The sequence below is a fragment of the Prinia subflava genome, chromosome Z (genome assembly GCF_021018805.1).
Source record: "Prinia subflava isolate CZ2003 ecotype Zambia chromosome Z, Cam_Psub_1.2, whole genome shotgun sequence".
Taxonomy (NCBI): Eukaryota; Metazoa; Chordata; class Aves; order Passeriformes; family Cisticolidae; genus Prinia; species Prinia subflava.
In genome coordinates this window covers 14200130-14220049 of record NC_086283.1, presented here as the reverse complement: position 1 = coordinate 14220049, position 19920 = coordinate 14200130, and the positions used below count along the sequence as shown (strand labels likewise).

The window sequence follows — 19920 nt, the reverse complement described above, 5'->3', positions numbered from 1 at the left end:
AGACTCCCTAATGGTTGAGAGGCTCCCTAAACTATGTAAATACAAAGCAGAGGTAAGGGACAGAAAAAGTACACGCTAACTCCATTTCTATTTTGAAAAACAAAACTATATGCATAACTACTTGTTTCTGCTCAATAAAATGCTCATTCAGAGACCATAAAACTGAAACAGAAAAACAGCAACAACAAAAATACCAACCTGAGAATGTCTGAAAAAAACCTCATCGTTTTCACTTTCTTTGCTATAAAACAAACAAACAAAAACAAACCAACATATTACAAACACAAAACCAGACTTGTCTTTTAACAAAAAAAAGCAGGACTTCCGCACACAAAGGTTTTTACATTCTTGCTACTCCTGCACACTCACTAATTCACACAGTAACTGAAGGGACTCTCTGGGCTGCAGCACTTCAAGCTGCTAAACTATGCATTTTTGCTTCCTCTCAGGAGCTATTCGAGAACAATAATGTCAGTAATTCCAGTGCTCTTAATTCAAACCAATACAATTATCCCAAGAAATGTAATTGTTGAGAGAAATTGTCATTTCAGGTGAGCAGAGTGAGGCTGTACAGCTCTCACAGAAGAATGAAGTGCATGGGAAAGGGCTGGATTCCCAACCCTGAGTCCAGGTAAGACAGGCCCTGCATTCCCATGTGGAGCAGGCTGGTTCAGGTGCTCCACAGCTGATTTCTTTTCAAGTCTGCACTATCAGCACCTTCAGTGACATTCCTGTCAGGCTGGGAAAAGAGCCTTGGTGGCATGCGCTACAGGGCAAAGCCCACACAACACATACAGTGCCTCCATGAAGCTCTGCTTGGAAATTAACGTGGTGGGTAATCTGTTCTGTGGCATACGTCATGCCCACAGCCTGGGTGGGACATCTCTCAGGCTACAACCACAGGGAAAGGAAAACATATATATACATAAAATAATATTAAAATCACCTTTCTTCAGATAAAATTTCCATGTCATCAGGTTCTGTTCTGTCTATAGGCTTGGACGAGCTAAAGCTTTCCGTATTCTGCAATACAGTAAATATTAAAGCAGTAAGATATATATGAGAAACAGGTTCAAGCTGCAGGCCATTAAACAGATCAAATACAGCAATATCCAACAGGATTTCTAGGAAAAAGGTAACACTCACACTACTGCCTACTGCACAACAAACCCCACACTATTGCCCATAAACTGCAAGAAAACCCAGCTGCTCACTGCTTCATCTCTTTCATCAGACGACCTCAAAATGTCAGAACAGAGTAACGCTGCATGGTACCCTGCCAGCTCCCGTTTTACAGACTGACAGACAGCCTAGGCTGGGGAGCAACCCTTTGGTCTGTGCAACTCCTGTAAGAGCAGGTAGCAAAACCGACAGCAACCTCTCAGCAGAACTCCTTATTTTCATGTTAGAAAACCCTCCACTTCTCAGCCAAACCCTTCCTTAGCTTCTTAAATAGGCACAAGAATACAAAGAGACTGCATAGATATCATGCTGGGATAATATGAATGCAGGGCAAGCAATCCAACTGGTTATGATCTCTTGCTCTGAGATTTGTCTGCCACTAAGAACATTAACACTGTTGAGTACTGTGAGGACATGGCCACTTCAGGCACATGTCCAGGAGGCCTTCTGCCCTGGGTTTTGGGCACGTCTTTCTTAAACAGGAAGAAATGAGTTCCTGCCCTGGAAATCATGTGCACAGACTTCTTGGGGCAGTCACCTGCTCACCAAGTCACTGCTTGGGGCAGTCCTCTCTCACCTGCTACACCTCTGGCCTCATATGGAGACACAGGTCAGTCATTCCAGCCTTGCCTAATTTAATTCTTCAAGTCCTACTGATACCTTTACCATATCCCTAAAATGTGGTTACAAGCTTTTAATGCTTTGTGGTTGGATTGCTTGGGAGTCTAAGCAGAACTGACAGTTTCTCCACCACTTACTTGTGCTTTTGAGGCAGATGCAATCAGACAGCTAAGAGGAAAGCTTCCACATACTGTCCTACATACTCTTTCAGGCTTTGAAAAAAAATGAATGCTCAGAAAAGGGTGCTTAAGGAGAGACAATATCACAAACTTGTTTACATGACAAAGGCCTATTAGTAAATGCTAAGGTGCATGTTATGTTATACTCCAAGTAGGTAGTCTAATTGAGGTTATTATTTGATGTGTAAAGATGTAGCCAAAAGAAAGCTAAACCATCACACATCCTTCTGGCAGTCTCTGAAATGCAAGTATGTAATAAACATACTCATTAAAACTTAAAAAGCTGCTTCTGCTTTTCCAAAACTGTAGCACCATGCTCTCTGCAAGATGTTTCATAATGATACTTGCAGTTGATCATCCCATTCTGACATTTCCTATAGCACAGCAAGCAAGAACCACACGGCTGGTCATCTTGGTCAAAGTACTTTTAACAGAAAGTTTTAATTAGTTCATTTTACATTCCTTTCAGCCTTTGCCCTTCAAGAGATCAATAAATGAGAGGCAAGGGTAAAGTCCAGTGGACACAGCTAAGTTTGAGGACATTTCTTCTGGGCATATTTGAAGACTCTATGGATGTTTTTTGGGTCCACAGCAGAAGTGGACACTTCTGTTAGTACTTCCTTTCCTAAATCCTGAGAAAAATCCTCATTTACATCAAAACTGCTTGACACTCCACAGGCACAGAGAAAAGGTGCTGAAAAGATCATAAGCACTAGACCTTAGCCTGTCTTAAAGTGCATTGCTACAAGAAAAGACAGAAGTGTGAGTGTGACTGTCTCCCTGTTTTCATGAAGTATCACATGAGAAGATTGTGGATACTGAGCCCTAAATTTAAGTTACTAAATTGAGCACAGTATACAATTTTTGGCATCCTGCCTTCTTTAGATCATAAAGAAAAGCAAATCTGCCTCTCTCTAGAATCTCTGCACAGGATAAGAACATCAGATCATTGCAATTTTGTAATCTAAACAAAATGAATCCAAACAGAAGGTCACATGAAGAACTTGCTTTTAGCAGGCCTAAAACTTAATCAAGCACCACTGAAGGAAATGGCTATAGCTCAGGACAGTGTTTTCACAAGCTCTTGCTGTTCCTGTTAACTGTGCAATGCATGCTTGGTGCAGGCACAGCACTTCTGCCACTGCACACAGACCCTGAGCTGAAGCACAGTGCAGTTTCTCAGCTGCTGACACTCCAGTCACTTTTTGCTCTGGCTCACAGGGAAGGAAGGTGAACCAGTTTTGTTCTATAGCTTGTGGAAGTAAGCAAACTATCCTCTACTGTGAAGGCCACACGAGAATATGCTGGAAAAATTCTACAGTATTCTGGATTTTTACAATGTTATAACAAAGTCATTGATGTCTTCAGTAAAAGGTGGATAGAGGGATCACCTTTTGGACCAACACACTTCAAAGTGCTTTCCAAATTGCAAGCACCAAAGTAAAACACAGGCTTTAGGGAAAAGGTATAAAATGTCTTTGCCATCTCATTATCAAATAGTCACTTGAAATCTAGTTTCAGAACTCAGGAATATGAAAATAAACTTGACCTGAACATGAAAACCTATATTTAAGGTTCCAAACTCCTTGCAAGGCTTTTGCAAGACTGGGAAAAAGACCTATATCCTTTTATGCTTTCCAAAATGCTTCACCGAATTCAAAAGAAAAATGAAAAAAGTTGCAGAAAGAGAAAATGACAACACATGCAGTATCACGGCAGAAATATGGCTTCTCAGTTGCCTCATCACAATGGTTACAAGAGTGGGATCCAGTGTTTCCCATAGTCCAAAATAAGCACTGAGGCCTGTACTGCAGGCAAAAATGGCTGCCTAAAGGAACCAGATGTGCACTGAAATAAAAAAAAGGTTTTTCCCATCCTAGTAACAGACATCAAATAGTGCAGTGTGCTGGCTTACCACAGGACTGTCCTGGTTGTCATTAAGCTCTGAGAGCTTGGTGCTGGATTTCTGCCGTTTCGATTTATTCCTTTCACTAAGGTATCCGGAGCTCGTGTCTTGTAATTTTTCTACATCTTGAGCAGCTAGAATACAATCTTCAAGACTGCTGAATCCAGAGGGAATGTTTTCCTTGTTGACAACTTCCCTAAAAAGAAAAGGGACATTACAGAAAGAGGTGTTTAAAACACTCTCTTGCTACATTTATGGTAGCAATAGAGAACTACATCTTACTGATTGGTGCAGTTCTGGCAACATCATCTATTCCTCACAAAACCATCTTGAGTTCTTCACAATGCAGCCAAAAACAAACACTACGCAATGCTAAATCCCACTGAGGAGTGAAAGCCAAGTGTATGCACCTCAGGTGAGAAAGCTGTGAGGATCCATGTTTGGGATTTGATCCACTTGCTGCTAAACCAAACACACAGAAGCCTTCACATGGAAGCTGGACTAGCCCCCAGCTGCCGGTGGAATTTTTATAGAGAGTATGAAGCGTATTTTCCTTTGAGACATGTGCTTTTAATTTAGAAATGTGATTCACAGCTGCAGTCCAGGGATCTCTTTTGGTGCATGACACCGCACAATTTGCCCTCTTACTGTAACTCTCAAATGCAAGAGTAGGACTTTGGTGCTTTAGCCAAATGCTTGATTTCTATTTGGGAATTACACAAACATAAAAGGGAATGTACCTCTGCAATGATAACACAACTGCTAGGACAGAGGACTGTTTTGCTGTATTGGGAAGAGAATGGGACATCCAGAAATAAGTCCTCACATGATGCACTCACTGGGACTCTCTGGGCTTGCAGGGTTTGTTTACCAGAAGCCTGGCATATGGATTATCTTGCCCTGTTGGATTCTTCAGCAAGCAGCTTTCTATTTACCACTTGTTAAGCAGCCTTCCCTCTACTTTGCTCAGCAGTGAAGATGCACATACACATCACTACACCATGGCAATAGGAGAAACACAAGGTGTCTCATTACCCTGCCAGAGTCTAAAAGGGAGCTTGCTTACACTTGACACTGAAACTGGAACGTTTGCTAACTCTCTGTGTGGCTGTCTTACACAGTGCTGTGCAACTCCAAAGCCTGTTTTCATGAACAGCACGAGAATTCATCTAGACTTGACTTGTGTGATAAGAAACCAGTTACTCTGCAGTATGTGGACAGCGCCAGCACAAAAAGTATTCAGAAAAAAACACAAAACTAGAAGGTTCCAGTGACTCTCTATGTGACAGATCTCTAGGTTTTTTTGGTGGAAAAGAGATACAAAGAGGTATGAATAATCTCTGACTAAACTTTTAAGATAGCACATTTGCCTTTGTGGAAGTTTTCACAAACCCTTCAGCAGACCAATTACACATTCAGAGCCTGTAGATCATGTAATCTTCAAAGCCTGGGAGTTCACCTATGTGATTTTGTGATAGACACTCTTCCTGCCTGTAGTCCCATTTTGTGACATTACAAATCCTCTTGTGATCCATCACAAGACAAGGAGATGTAGTCACTGACAATCAAAAAACAACAGAAAGACGTTTTGAAAGGAATATTCAGTTTTGATAATGCACCCAGAGAAATCCCAGCAATCTGACCTAAGGGAACCAGGGAAAACAATTTGGACCACAGCCAGCATTCAAAACTTCCAATGTGCTTTAAATCCTTGGCTCCAGCTTTCTGGACTGAGCCTGAATAACTGTGTCAATCAGATCTAAAGGCAGCTCTGTAACACAGCGCTGAAGAAAAACCCTGCAGTACTATATGCCTCTAAACACGTACACTAGCCAGTCTCTGACCTACTTACCTGAGAAGCCTGTCAGCAGGGCTACTTAACAAGAAAAACTACTTTAGAGCTTCTGCCACATGCTTTGGTGACTTGCAAGTGCCAATTTCCCAGACCACCTTTACGGTGTACTTTGATTCACTATAAAAATGGTGCCTTTTTTTTTTTTTTTTTTTTTTTTTTTTTTTTTTTTTTTTTGGTAACTACAGGTTTTTTTGTACAACAGCAGCACTGACACATATTGGGAAATACCACAGATGCAATATTAACATGAGGTATTGATGGCCATGCACCTGTATAAAGTAGCTTTATACAAGAAGGTACAGATCCAACAGAATTTGGGGAATTCAGCACTCAGGAAACAACAGGAGACTAGATGTGTATTTTGGAATCAACTTCAAATCCTAGCAATCCAATACTGCAGTGAGGCATACACATTTTTCACAAGAACTAGTGCTGTGTTACAGATAAACACATGAGTTAAGCACCGATTAGAACGTGGCCTTGTGAAGTCTGTGCTACAGTTTCTCAAATACAGCTATGCCTTGTGTAACAAGTTTGTTAAAGCTGTGGTGATAATACATTTGTACCACACAATATATAACATAACTAGAGGAGTATGAATGAAAAAAGGGTATTATCTTTACTCTTTGACAGACATTTAATGAAATTCACTACTAAGTCGTGTAAAGTTTGCGTAATAGGGTGGATAAAAAGAAAAATCTTAGATTCTGATTAATCAAAAGGAAGATTTTTCAAATTCCAAACAAACTCCCATGTCTCCTCACTAAACCCAAACACAAGCTGTGCCTCAACACACAAAGGAGGAACATTATCTCATTTTTGAAGACGTACTGAATTCAGAAAAACGGCTAAGCCCAATGTTTCTATTTTAAAATGTTACAGGCAGCACAGCCAACTGCTTGGGAATTTCCACTAATACAACATATACTGTAAGTAACCAATTCCAAATACTGTAATTAAAAACTTGACTGCATACATAACCCCCCATGATATTTATCATGCTTTGCCCCACTCCATGATCTAGTAAACTCTCAATTTCCCATCTCTAACTGATGCAATGGAGCTCTGCACAGGCACCGAAGTCTTCTTGGCACTTTCAACTCACGGCAAAGGTCAGTGGCTTTCACAACAGAATGTCCTTGACAAGAAGACAGGACTGGGGTAGACTTAAATATACTTTCCAAAACAAAGAGATCAGGCTCATACATGTCTCTGTTTCTCCGGGCTTCTTCCTGCTCTTTGTGGTGTCGCCTCCTCTGCCTGGCAGACACATTAGAAGAGGCTGAAGATGTCCCGGATTCAGAGTCCTCTGAACTCTGGCCACTTGAGCCATGAACATCAAAGAGATGCTGTTCCACGGCTGAGCGGATTGTCTTCTCTAAATACCTGTCAAGCCGAAAAATAAGGTCAATTGAGCTCAAAGACTCTGTGGAGCTCCCTCTCTGCAACAATAAATAAAACAAGGGTATCTGTGGGTTATGTTTTCTTAAGACGGCAAAGCAGTACAAAATGTTCCAGCGCTATGCCATATACAAAGAGCAAAGCCAAAATCTTCAGATACCCACTGCTTCAAGTCCCTCAGAATAGCTGAGCCTTCCCAATTAATATTATTCTTTTTATTTCTAGGGATGTCTGAAATTTCAGTAAAACAACTAATTTTACTTACTGCAACTACAGACATCGGTGCCTAACTTCCATCCTCCACTTAAAAGCCCCTGCTGTGACAAAATTGCATTTGATACCCAGCCATGATGACAGTGGTCAAAGCCTGTTGTGCAATACCAGCTCAGTAAGGCAATGGATCACCTGCAAGAAGATGATTCACTGCTGTCTCACTGAGGGGATGACAATAAGCAAACAGTAGCTCACTACAAACTTCTCCTCACATGCACTGTGACCAAGCATGGGCTTTGTTCTGAGTTCATGCTCTTTTCACACATTCTTGAGCCACGTTCTCCACAGCCACCCTGACACCGGTGTGAGAGCACCCTGCAGTTGCATCAGTTAAAGATATGGGGCTACTTGAACTTTCAGCATAACTGAATTTGCATTTTGGTGCTGCCTTTTTCTTGCAATATTTCCTTCCTTCCTTTATCAGAGGAAGTTTTTATGGGAAAAAAAAATTTTCAAAGAGATCATATAGAAACACTTTTTTGTATACATCCTCATATCATCTCTGTTTCTTGCAATGCTTTAAGCAGTCACTGAAGAATGGGTGTTTCAAACATGCATGTACAAAGTCCATGTATGGATTCTACTGTTTTTATCCATAATTAAAATGTTGTTTCAGGATTTGCTGATTAATTTTCAACTGAGTAGCTACAGTATGGGAATCTGTGTTTGGGCTGATTTTTCCTTTACAAAAGCTGTGCTAAGTTGCTTTACTTGAAAGCCTGCTGGGACTGCAGTTCCTGGAAAAGTCAAAGACCTTAGCAACTGCAAAAGCCCAGATGATTTAACTAGGCAAGAATGACTGTATTTCACTATTGACAAAGATCAATTCTGCAAACCCATCAGACATTGGGAATTCCCAGCTCCAGCAAAGGAGCCAACTCATTTTAGCTCTGCTCCTCCCAGTTACAGCAGTAGGGTCAAGGCATGTCCTCTGCTGGGATGCAATAGGGAGTAAACAAGAGCAAGAGAATGACACAGTGCAAAAAGCTTCTTGAAATATGCAACTTCTGCCTAAGCAAAACATCACAGGCACAGTGAACAAAGAACCAAGGGCCTGAGAAGTTTTCAGAAGGAAGTGATTTATTATCATTGCAGATGAATTGCTTTGGGAAACAATCCTGCCTACTTTTTGTTTATGTAAGAACAACTCTTAAAGAAAAAGCAAAGAATAACCATCAATACTTTAAAAAGCTCCAAGAAAGATAGCACAAAATTGTAAAAGACACTTACTCTCCTGTAGTAGAAATGTTACTACTGACTTGTGATACATGGCCACTGTATAAAAGAATAAAAGAGAAGAAAGTTAGATCTTATCATCAAAATAAGGTCTTAAAACCTCTTGTTTTTTGCAGTGCTAAGACTTGAAGGTCTGAGCTGTCTCAACAACAATTGTGTACACATATCGTAAGTTTTCCCCTTAAGGAATTTTCACTCCCACTCTGATGTGGCACATATTGATAAGTCAATATCCTCAGCAATTAATTTCCCTGTCATTCCCATGCAATAAGCAAAGGTCTAACAGCAAGTATTTCAGCCTCAACATGTTACAGATTTTTTGTTTTCTTGTGGGCTTTCTGCTGCTGATGTTTTAGCCTCATCACAGAAGTCTTTGCCTTTTAAAACTGACTTGAAAATGTATACACTTAACATTTAACTGCTCTCTCTGTTTAACTATTCTCTCTTTGAACATCCTCAAAGAACATATTCATATTCCTTGCTTCACATTTTAAAAAATAAAATTTATGCACTCTTCTCTCCTGTTTACTTTGGTCTGTTATCAGGCTCCAGAAGAGCTGACACAAATGTAGATGTTATCGCTTGCTGTTCAGAGCCCTTGTGAACAAGCTGACCTGGCACAGGTGTCATTGCTTTCTTCCCTCTGCCAAGCTGAGCCCTATCCTGCCCCTTTTTCACCCACTGACTCACCTGACTCAGCCTTGCAGATAAGGTGACAATGCCCATTTGTCCCTCCTGAGACCTCCCTTAAGCCTAAGAAACTACAGGCCTAGGGGTTTCATTTCAAATTATCCCCGTATTAGCAGAGTACAACTGGTTGATAAATCCCAATAAAACGTGATCAGGGTACAAAAGTCAGGCTGGATGCAAGATGTTCCTCCTGCCAAAATAGCCATTTACTGTTTTTACCAGTTTCTCTCAAATAATTTAATTGCAGAACTATCAACAGCTGATTTGCCTTTGGTACCCAAAGGTCTCCTCTCTGCTTCCCTTGAATACTTTGCACTTCAGTGTATGGAGCCAGAGCTAGCTAAGAAACTGCAGCACTCTCAGATAACCACTCTGTGGCTTTACTGGGTTTCAGTGTCACTTGGGCAGAAGGCAGGCAACAGAGGAAGAGAAGGATAAATGAGGGGTCACTACAGCTAATTTAACAAAACCAACAAACCAGCGTGACTTCTCCCCACAAACACCCAGATGCAAATTACTCCTGCAATGTGCTTCAGGCTGAGCCAGTGTGTTCACCTGGGGTCTAACCACACACACATCCATGCCAGGCCCAGCTTCACTCAGTGCTGCTCTCCAGTCCCAGCGCAGGTCACCGGAGAGTTGGCACACCAGGAAAGCAGCCATGGACTTGCCAGTATGTCCCACATAACTGCACAGGACCTGAGCAGTTGTGTCATTCAGATAATTTCATGAAGACATACAAACAACTATTACTGTATCTATAATTACAGATAAAATATCTGCATACAGGAAACAAAATCTGTAAGATCACACTTCCCACATCTAACATCTTGACTATCAACTACAGGACAGTGTCGGAATTTGAAGTGCACATTTCCAGCACTCCACTTGCTTTCCTGTTTGCTTACAGGAACTATGCGGCCTCTACCCAGCACAAAACTATTTTTTAAGACCTGGTCTCCCATGGAGACATATTAGCAAGTAAGGTGCTAGTGTAGTAGGCTAATTGACATTATAAGATACAATTCACGTGCTTGCTACAGCTCCCACACCCATGGGAGTAGATTAATGCTGTATCACCTTTTTATAGTATCTGCATGAAAGCCAAATTGAGTGAGAGTGTCTTTCATATCATATTTTGCTTCTCTGTTTTCATGCCAGGAAAGCAGTAGTGGAGAGGAAGAAAGGCTTGTTTGGATTTTAGCTTTTTAAAAACATCCCTAGGATATAGGTTTTTCTACCAATAAAATTTTTTCTAACACCTGTGTGCTTTACTAACATCCATTCAGTTTTAAGTACGTTAACCTGATTAATTTTTAATGATGCATAACAATTAATTTACTGTGTCTAGAAAAGCCCTATTCAGGCAATACAGATTCTGTAAGAAAGACACTAACACGGTGATTTTCAAACTACTGACAAATAACAAGGAAGCATGTATCCATTACATGCCAGCTGAGTGGATGACTACAAAACGAAGCTCTGACATTCTGATTTTATTGTACTGAATCCAAGTTTATTCTTAGCTCTGTGATAACTTATTGCTCTTTTATTAACTCCCTGTCAATAAGACAGAGATTTTAAATCAGAGTTTTTCTAGATACACTAAACTTCCTTTTAATTCCACAGTTGTTAGCTTTTCTGGCTATTTCATTTTGAAGCTTAATTTAAATTGCTTTACTTACTCTCCACTAACCTTTCTTACACCAAAGAACTTTACATCCAAAACAAATGGACGGGAGAGAGTTACACAGAGTGGCTTTAGGATTCAAGCCTGCTGCAGGACAGAACAGACAGTGCAAGAGCACGTTGGCAAACTCAGGCAAAGACACCACCCCGTAAGGATTTCAGAGCCCAGACAAGCAACCAGGCAGGCAGGGTGTATCCTGCGGGCTTGTCCAAACTTCTTGGGTGGCAGAAGTGGCTCTACTGTTGGATTTATGCAGAGCAGGCAGGGCAAGCCATGCCTAGAAGAGCCCTCTTGTCATGCCCGCCTATTCAGGCAGATGCCTTGCTCAGTAAATCATCTGGACAATGGGAGCTCATGTTCTGCTTTAGTTAATTATTTTGTCCTCACATCTGCTCCATTTCACTGATACATACAGTCAATTATCTCCACAGCTAGATTGTCTTTATTAGATTATGCAGCTGCTGTTGTAGATCACACTGAGAAATAACAACTTTTCATCAAAATTACAGATTCTCCTCAGGCGACTGAAGGCAGCAGGACAGTTTCCCAGTGCTGGGGGACTTTTACTTTCAGAAAGCCAGACAAAAAACCTGCATAAAGGTACACAAATGTTTTAAGTGCTATGAACTTTTGAACTCGTTTCTTATGACCCTTGTGCTTTTCCTTTTGGGAAGTCTGACCTCTAGCACTTCCCAGTTTTGTCTAACTTGTTTACTCAAGTCTTTTGCTCACTTTCAGAGGTGCGCTATCAGCTCTGGATAATGTCTTACTTCACATGTAAGGCAAACTCTTACTGCATGGCCTCCTTTCTTCTGTTTCAGCCTCAAGGATGAGAAGGTGGTATTTTCCATCATCATTAAATCTCACGTGCACCCTCTAACCAGTACTCCCTAAGCTTAAAAAGATGTGCACTGGAGTGATAATTATCTCATGCAATGCTCGCACCTTGTCTGGTCTGTGTTGGTCATCTTGTAATAGTAGATGCTGGATATCAAGGAGTTGGATATCAATGTCCCTTCTGATTTCTTTCATTCAAGCCACTATTGAGCAAAATATCTTAGTGTTTAGACAAAAAGAGCAAAGAAAAAACATCAAACAGAGCAAACCAGGAAACTGATATACTGGCATAGTATGTTTTCCCAGACTGGGTTTCCATTTATGAAGTCATTGAATTAATTCTTGACAATACATAAATGGCCTAATTCATAAGCTATAGTTGCAGTCTAGTTCCAAACTCATCTGTTGCTGAGATGTTTTTACAGTCCATCTGCTTTATTCAGGAAGCAAAGGTGGCTTTTGTTCTTGTTTTTGCTTTTTAAAAGCCAAGCCCAATAGTAAAAAAGCCTCAATAGATGCACAAATGTTTTACCATTTTGTTATTCCAGCAAAGTTGAAGACGTTTAAATGGCTTTGACATAACAGATGGAAAATTCCTGAAGTCCTCCTGTATTTCAATCTCTGATCTAGGAAGTTCCTATTCATAGGTATTTCATATGGTCTAAATGCTATTCACTCTCCACACTGTGACATGCAATATTGCAAACTCACGTGGTATCCATTTTAAGACAACTACTTTATTTGACACACTTTCAAAGAGAAGTGTTGTGATGGCATACAAAATATGCCATCATATTTTGAAATAATGAGTTTAAAAACAAAAGGTATGTGCTCTTAGTTACTGGGATGTCCCATCACACAGAGGACATGCTTTCATTATTTTCTCAGTACCTTCACACTTTCACAAGCTCAGATGAAATTATCCATCCTTTAAACGTGGTAAATTATTTTTCACAACACTTTGTTACTACACAGGAAACTAACTCCACTAAATGCAACCTTACATGGGATTCCTAATGTTTTCCACTTGCACCTCCTTTATGAGAGATGCACACTGACACCTACTGCTTGAAGCAAAGACAACCCTGTAGGGAATTCGTAGAGACCACATGATTCAGCTTGGTGAATTTGCATGGCTGTGTCTGTGCAGGCTCTCTTGCAGAGCAGGGAAATAATCCTCAGGGAGCCTTAGACCTGCATGGTAGCTGGGCACCCGGTGGCCTGGTGTTTACTTTCAGCCAGTGCAGGTGTGATGGACATGAACCTGCAGCACAGAATGTCATCATGATTTGTGATGGGGCCCAGCACTCCTGTGCACTTGGGACCTCTCATAGCATGTCCCATGGAGAGAGAAGTGTCCAGTGTGAAGATGGCCAAGCAACTTTCTGAGTGTGTGTGAAACCCAGAGCAAAAGTTTCTGGTTTCTTCAGGAAACTGACTGGAGAACAAACAGCATGCAACATCTCACCCAATAAACTTCAGGGTGAGAATACCTGACCTGCATTATTTAAAATATTGTCTCAAATGAAAACTGTTGAAAGGAGAAACAGTCAGTTGCACTGAATAATGCCCACAGAAGTAACTCTAGGAAAAGAACCAGGCAAAACAGTCTAATGCCTTGCCCTGCACTCATGTGTATTTAATGCAATCTTTGGCACTGCTTGTGATGTCAGGTCTCACAAAATTTCAGTCTAATGCTCTGTATGTTAACAAGGAAGCTCCACACTACATAGCTGTTGCTTTTCTCCCCTCTAATACCACTCTGGCTTATCTCAGGACGTACCCATCAGGGAGCTCCTCTGAAAGCATCTGCATGACTAATGTCACAGCTAAGGCACACACACCAGCACAATGCATGCCTGAAGATTCCCTGTCTCCTGAAAACTAATTGTACATGTGGAGCAGAATTGTGCTTACAGGGACTTGTTGCTGACAGATGCTGCTTCATTACCTGAAACTGCCAAACGTTTCTCAGTACTGATTACTCAATGCAGCTGGTGTTCACAGTCTCACTAAAGAATGATACAAGGAGCAGTACAAAGAGCACCTTTTAACAGTCTCAACTCCCTTCACCACAAGGTTTTGTTACAAAAGGTTTTGGAACATAAACGCCCTTCAGGCACGACTCCCTGGAACAATCAATGATCTAGCAAGGTTCCCCTTTACTTTTAACTGTATATAAATCTTTTTGCCTGGTACTGAGCACAGCTGAGCCAACAAATTATCTAATCAAGGACTACAAAAAGGGAGAGGATAATTCTGGTCAGCAGTACGTGAATGGCTTCAAACCCCAGGTCTCTCACACTGGTCAAGCTGACATCATTCTTATTATCCCAAATGAGAGGGCTCCAGCTACAAAATGAATAATTTTCTGTCAAATCTATAATTAAACTATTTGTACACATTCTCTCTGGCATCAGTATTGTTATTTAACACAAACATCCTGCCCTCTCTGTCTAAAACTCAGGGGGAGTATGCGTACTCTGGTTCATTTTTTATGGTAGCTAGGACGTCCATGCTCTTTTCTCCATCTTATAACACTCTTCCAATTTCTTTAATCATCTTCACAAACCTAAAGCCATTGGAACACGAGTGACTTGAAACTGTGTAAGGCTTTACTTGTCTCTTTTACAGGGGTATCTATACTTCTAAGTGTTCTGAAAATATTCGTTTATATATCCACTGTCACATGATTTCTTCAACTTGAATATTTTCCTCCCACGCCTCCCTTTCATCCCTCCATGAACAAGTACGTGCACATCTTTTTTTCCCCTGACATTTTCCAAACGTGAGGAACTCCCCTTTCACAGCAAAGATTTTCATTATTAGACCTCAGGTATATGACTTTATTACTTATGTTATTATTTTTATTGTATATATCTTAAATTTGATGCTTACCTTTATAGATACATCTAAAATTATCTTTTATATATATATGACAATGAGATATTTTATAACTATATCTATATATCTCACTCTATATAATATCTCACTGTCACATATTTTCTCCCAGAGGACACTGCCAACCCATTTACCCTCCTAAATTTCTGCTGTAGGCTAAATTAATGAATATGATTTGACTTTATTATGTTAGTGGCTATTAAGGAAAATAAGTTAATAACATTTAAGGATCTCCAGCAGCAATTCTCTTTCTATCCTACCAGTAACATCTACAGGTCTCACCTCCTTCCTATCCATCTTTAAGTTTAGTACTCACACCCACTTTTTCCATATACATGGCATGATATAAAACACTTTGCTGACATCAGACAGATTAGGTATACTCCTTTTCTTCCTCTTTCTGGAAAGTCTTTTTAAAAACAATGTGGCTGTACTGGTGTCCCCACTCTTAACAAACCCATGTCACATTTTGTCTCATTTACTGCTTACTCTCATACTGTTACAGACTTTTTATTCCCTTACAAAGTAGCAGTGGTCATAAAGTCTTGACTTTCTCACTATCAAAAGAAAAAAAACCCAACCAAGCAGTGTCCTTTTAAGAAATATGATATTTATTGGTGGCATTCTCATAGTTCTGACTTAAAAGTCAAGACCTTCAGCATTTGTCTTATTTTGAAAACAGCAACCAGGGAAACACCTCCATTGTCAGCTGACACAGTACAGCACAGAATAATCAAGTCTCTGATTTGATCCTATTAAAACTGATTTATTAAGGGTATGCTGGTTTTGGTGGGGGTAGAGTTAACTTTCTTTCCAGTGGCTGGTACAGGGCTGTGTTTTGGATTTGTGCTGAACATGGGTTGATGAATACAGAGATGTTTGTGTTACTGTTGAGCAGGGCTTACACACAGCCAAGGTCTTTTCTGGTGTTTGTACTGGCAAGGAATTTAGAGATGCTTGGGAGGCTGGGAGGATACACAGCCAGGCCAGGTGACCCAAACGGACCAAAGGGATATTCCAGACACCATATGACATCATGTGTCGTATTTAGAATGGGGAGAAAAAGGAGAAAGGGAGGGACATTCAGATTGATGGCATCTGTCTTCCCAAGAAACCACTACATGTGACAAGACCCTGCTCCATGGAGATGGCTGAACACCTGCCTGCCCACAGGAAGCACTGAATGAATTCCTTGTTCTTGTTTTGCTTGTGTGAATGGCTCTTTCCTATTAACCTGCCTTTATCTCAAGCCATGAGTTTTCCAGCTCTTACATTCCAGTTCTGTACCAAATCCTGCTGGTGGGGGAGTGAGTGAAGCAGCTGGTTTCTGGCTGGGGTTAAACCACGACAGAGGGACACAATGTTCCTTCCGTCTAGCAAGAGCCAAGTATTATGCAGTGTTTGGAAGCTAAAGAGCTCTTGTTCCCACTTACTTAACTTGTTGTATAATTATCTATATGGAACGACTGCACAAACACAGCAGCGACCGCTCTGTACCCAAACATTCATGATTCACTTGAAGGATTACTTGAGCAGTATTTCAAACTATGTAAGTGTGGCTGGTAGCAATAGAAGTAGATTTGACCATCAAAGAGCTAAAGCAGACAGTCTCCCCTTCCTTCCATGGTGTAAAATGCAATTCCTACATTTGTCATGCACTGCCTCTGGGGCAACAATTAGAACATTCAAAGTTACACAGAAAAAGCTGGCCACCCACTCAAGTTATCAGTTGCTGAAGCACCAGGAGTTGCCAAGCTAGCACCAGCTCTCCTGCCAAACTAACTGCACTTGGCAACTGACCTCAGGAGGACACATTTCTGATGTGTTACAAAGAGAAGCAAGACTTATAAGCTGTTCCCTTTATTTACAAGTAACTGTATCCCAGCAATGTTACAAAAGACATGGGCTTGGCAGGAAGCCTGTATGTCAAGGTGTGCGGCTCCCTCTCTACTTCTACCAGCCACTTCTTCACTTCCCAGCTATGTGTTTATTCCCGACTGTTCCCTTCCTATTTGCAAGACAGATTCCCAAGGAAACCCATCCCTTCATTTCTGTGGACACGCTCATTCTTTGTTCTCCTCCCTCATAAGCCTACGTCTCTATTTAAGATGTTCAAATTTGCTCCCTTCCTCAGGAATGTCCTGATTTGACACCCGTTTTCTCAGGTCCACTCCTTGTTCACCATCTCTCCTTAGTGACCTTGACATTGTCAGCCAAAGAGAATCTCCTTCATGGATCATTTTTGTAAAATCCAGGAAAGGGCTTAGAAGGACAGTTTTGAGCAGTAAGACAGATGGAAATGTAATGAAACTCTAAAATAATTTGAAGGTCACATTTAGCCAGAAAGAAAAACAAAGGGGTAGACAATTTTCTACGGAAAGACAGGATGGAGATTTTAACTAGGGAAAACTTGAGACAGGGGAATGTATGTATGTAGCTACAAAATAATCTCCTGAAGGTAAAGGCAGAATGTCCTTTGACAATTTGGAGCTTTTGAGGCACAGCTTGGCAACATCTGCACAAACAGATTACAGGGAATGACGGTGCATCAACAGGAAGGCAAACAGGATCGTGCAACCACGTTAGTTCATGAACAATTCCCTGACACACATTTCTGCACAGTATGCATTAACTGCACTCTTTCTATGCTTCATGTTAGAAAAATTCTTTAAGAAAAAATCCAAGTTACAAAGCTAAACAGGAATATACACCAGAGATTAACAAATTTCAGACCTCACTGTAGAATTCCAATTATCACTGTTCTCACAAAAAGCACCACTGGGATTTTTTTATTTGTTTAAACTCTGCAGAGATCAAAGAACCTAATTATAATATCTGGCCCTTCCTCCTCTACAGCCCTTCACTGTTAATTGCTCTGGCTCCTGTTCTTTCACTAAGTATAAATGAAAGCACTGGAACTGAGCCTGCTACTGAAGCAAGCAGAGCAAACTTTCACAGATGTCAACAGAATTAGACCCCTTTTACAAGCAGTGACTTTGCCCTCCAGTTGGCAAAACAAGAAACAACTTGTTCAAATGCAGCATGAGCACCATTCCCTCCAGTGAGGATTGCTGGGTACCCAGGCACTCTCCTGCTTTTCTAGGCTGCAGCAGGGAACTGGATGGGCTGCTGACTCACCATCTGGTTCCTGGTTTCTTTCTGAGCAGCACATGCTGCCAGTTCCTCAAATCCTGTAGCAAAAATCTCTCCTGTGCCTGCAGATAAGCTACTCAGGCATCTAAGCTATGTAACAAACCAAAGAAAAGGGGAAAACCACGTCCATCTTGTAATAAAGACCTTAAGCCCTGGGCCTCTTTAAATACAAAAAAAAAGCAGCAGAGATGGTATCTACAAAGACTCATCCCACTAACTGAGAAACAATTACAAATGTAAAATTAATGCTCATTTTGATTACAGTCTGTTCAGCACTTCTGAACCCCTCCCCACATTTAATTCCAGTAACAAGTCAATCCCACATAGAAAAAGAAATGAAAACAATTGAGTAAATACCTCACATAGAAGGGTGACATAGGCCGCTCATCTTCTTGGGAGCTAAAAATAGAACATATTTTGTAAGTTAGTATGCAGCTCTGTCTTGTATTTGTGGGTTAAGATACTTACTCTTAAAAAGCAGAGATAACAAAAGTGAAATTGCATCCGTTACAGAGATAACACTTAAATCTATTTTGTCCTCTGGTTGACGCATGGAAGAAAGCTTTAAGTTATTTTCCTTAAATCCTGGCAATCCAACTCATTTCTCAATGTTCACAAATGTGGCGTAACAGATCTCCTGCTACACAGCCAAGAGTCATTCTGACTCTGCAGCAGTGCTAGGGCTATTCCATAGCAACAATAAAGCATTTTGCTAGAGAAACCAAGAGAATCCTTTGCTGTCTGCTGCTCCAAAATTAAACAATCTGCCTATTAAAGCCAAACTTGGGGGAAAAAAAATGACATCTTGAGTAACCAAAGAAACAGCCATGGCCACAGATGTATGCATGAAGCTACCTATTCTCTAATTTTACCACTCCTGTGGAAAGTTTATTTGAATGAAATTTCTGTAGGCTTGAGATCAGGAATTGCCACGGGTTGGCATTGAAGTTCCCTGATAAAATGTTTAGTTGTGTTTTAGTTGCCAACTGGCCCAGCCCCAACATAACTACCTAGCAAGTGACTTACCTGATCCAGCTCATAGTGTCTGTGCTGGCACAAGGGTAAGAAGGAGCTGGGACACAGAATCACACATGATCTCTTGAATTCTGAAGGATTTTTTTTATTTGCTTATAAAAGCTGCTCTAAGCACTTGATAAAGGAGAAAGGAACATCTCTTTAGGATTTGCAACTAGGATATCAATTACTCAGGTACTTTCTGCAGCTTCCATTGGAGCCAGCATGAAGCTCCCTCAGCAAGATGAGCTGAAACTGTCCTGCAGCATGTTTAGCACCATGCCCTCACACTGTACAGAGCCAGAGGCAGTTTTAACCACAGCTTATTTCACACCCAGTCAATGCTCCAACAGATCCACAAATATGAATGCCAAATTCACTGAGGGGAGCAGAGCATAAGAGAGGAGGCAAGATAAAAGGAATTTAAAAAGGCAGACTGACAGATAAGCAAGCCAGTGTTCTAGAGAAATAATCCCAGGGATTCATCCTCCCAACTAGAATATGGAAAGATTCACAAACAGACATCGACAGAAAAGACCTTAAAGCACATGATGCGGGAAACCCAAAATACTGATTTGTGGGTAACACCAACACCACAGACCGGAATGAACAGAAACTGACTCTGAAATCAATGTGGTCTGACAACTTCATCACCTCTTTAAGGCAACAGTGACTGGGCTGCTTTCAGCAGCTCCCCAAGAAGATTTGGAGCATAGCTGCTACTGAAACCTTGCTGGCACTTCCACAAGCCCATCTTCAGGAGCCTGAACAAGCAGTAGTGCCCAGAGCTGCTGCTGCTCCCAGAGCCAGGCAGGACACAGCGCAGTGCACAGCAGGTGGAGAGTGCCTGCCTGTGAACTGAGGCTAACAGCACCTGAATTGTCTGAATCGTGAGGAAACTGCTACAGCTTTAAGACTGCCTAGAAAAATTTTGTGGAACAGAAATTCCCATTACTGCCTTTCCTGAAGACAACCTGCAACA

At 41.0% G+C, this 19920-nt stretch overlaps 1 protein-coding gene across 4 annotated transcripts in view; it reads right to left on the bottom strand.

Moving 5' to 3' along the window:
• The window catches only part of FAM13A (family with sequence similarity 13 member A), a 129950-nt gene that overhangs the window by 40473 nt on the left and 69557 nt on the right, over window positions 1-19920 (bottom strand). For 2 of the 4 annotated variants that reach the window (XM_063422064.1, XM_063422067.1), the window contains 6 exons: window positions 18282-18323; window positions 8648-8692; window positions 6950-7129; window positions 3898-4084; window positions 947-1023; window positions 199-241 (listed from right to left, as the gene is read on the bottom strand). In XM_063422064.1, the coding sequence (XP_063278134.1) occupies window positions 199-241; window positions 947-1023; window positions 3898-4084; window positions 6950-7129; window positions 8648-8692; window positions 18282-18323 (574 nt within the window). The remainder of the gene's footprint in view (window positions 1-198; window positions 242-946; window positions 1024-3897; window positions 4085-6949; window positions 7130-8647; window positions 8693-18281; window positions 18324-19920) is intronic. The other 2 variants (XM_063422065.1, XM_063422066.1) reach the window with 2 other exon arrangements.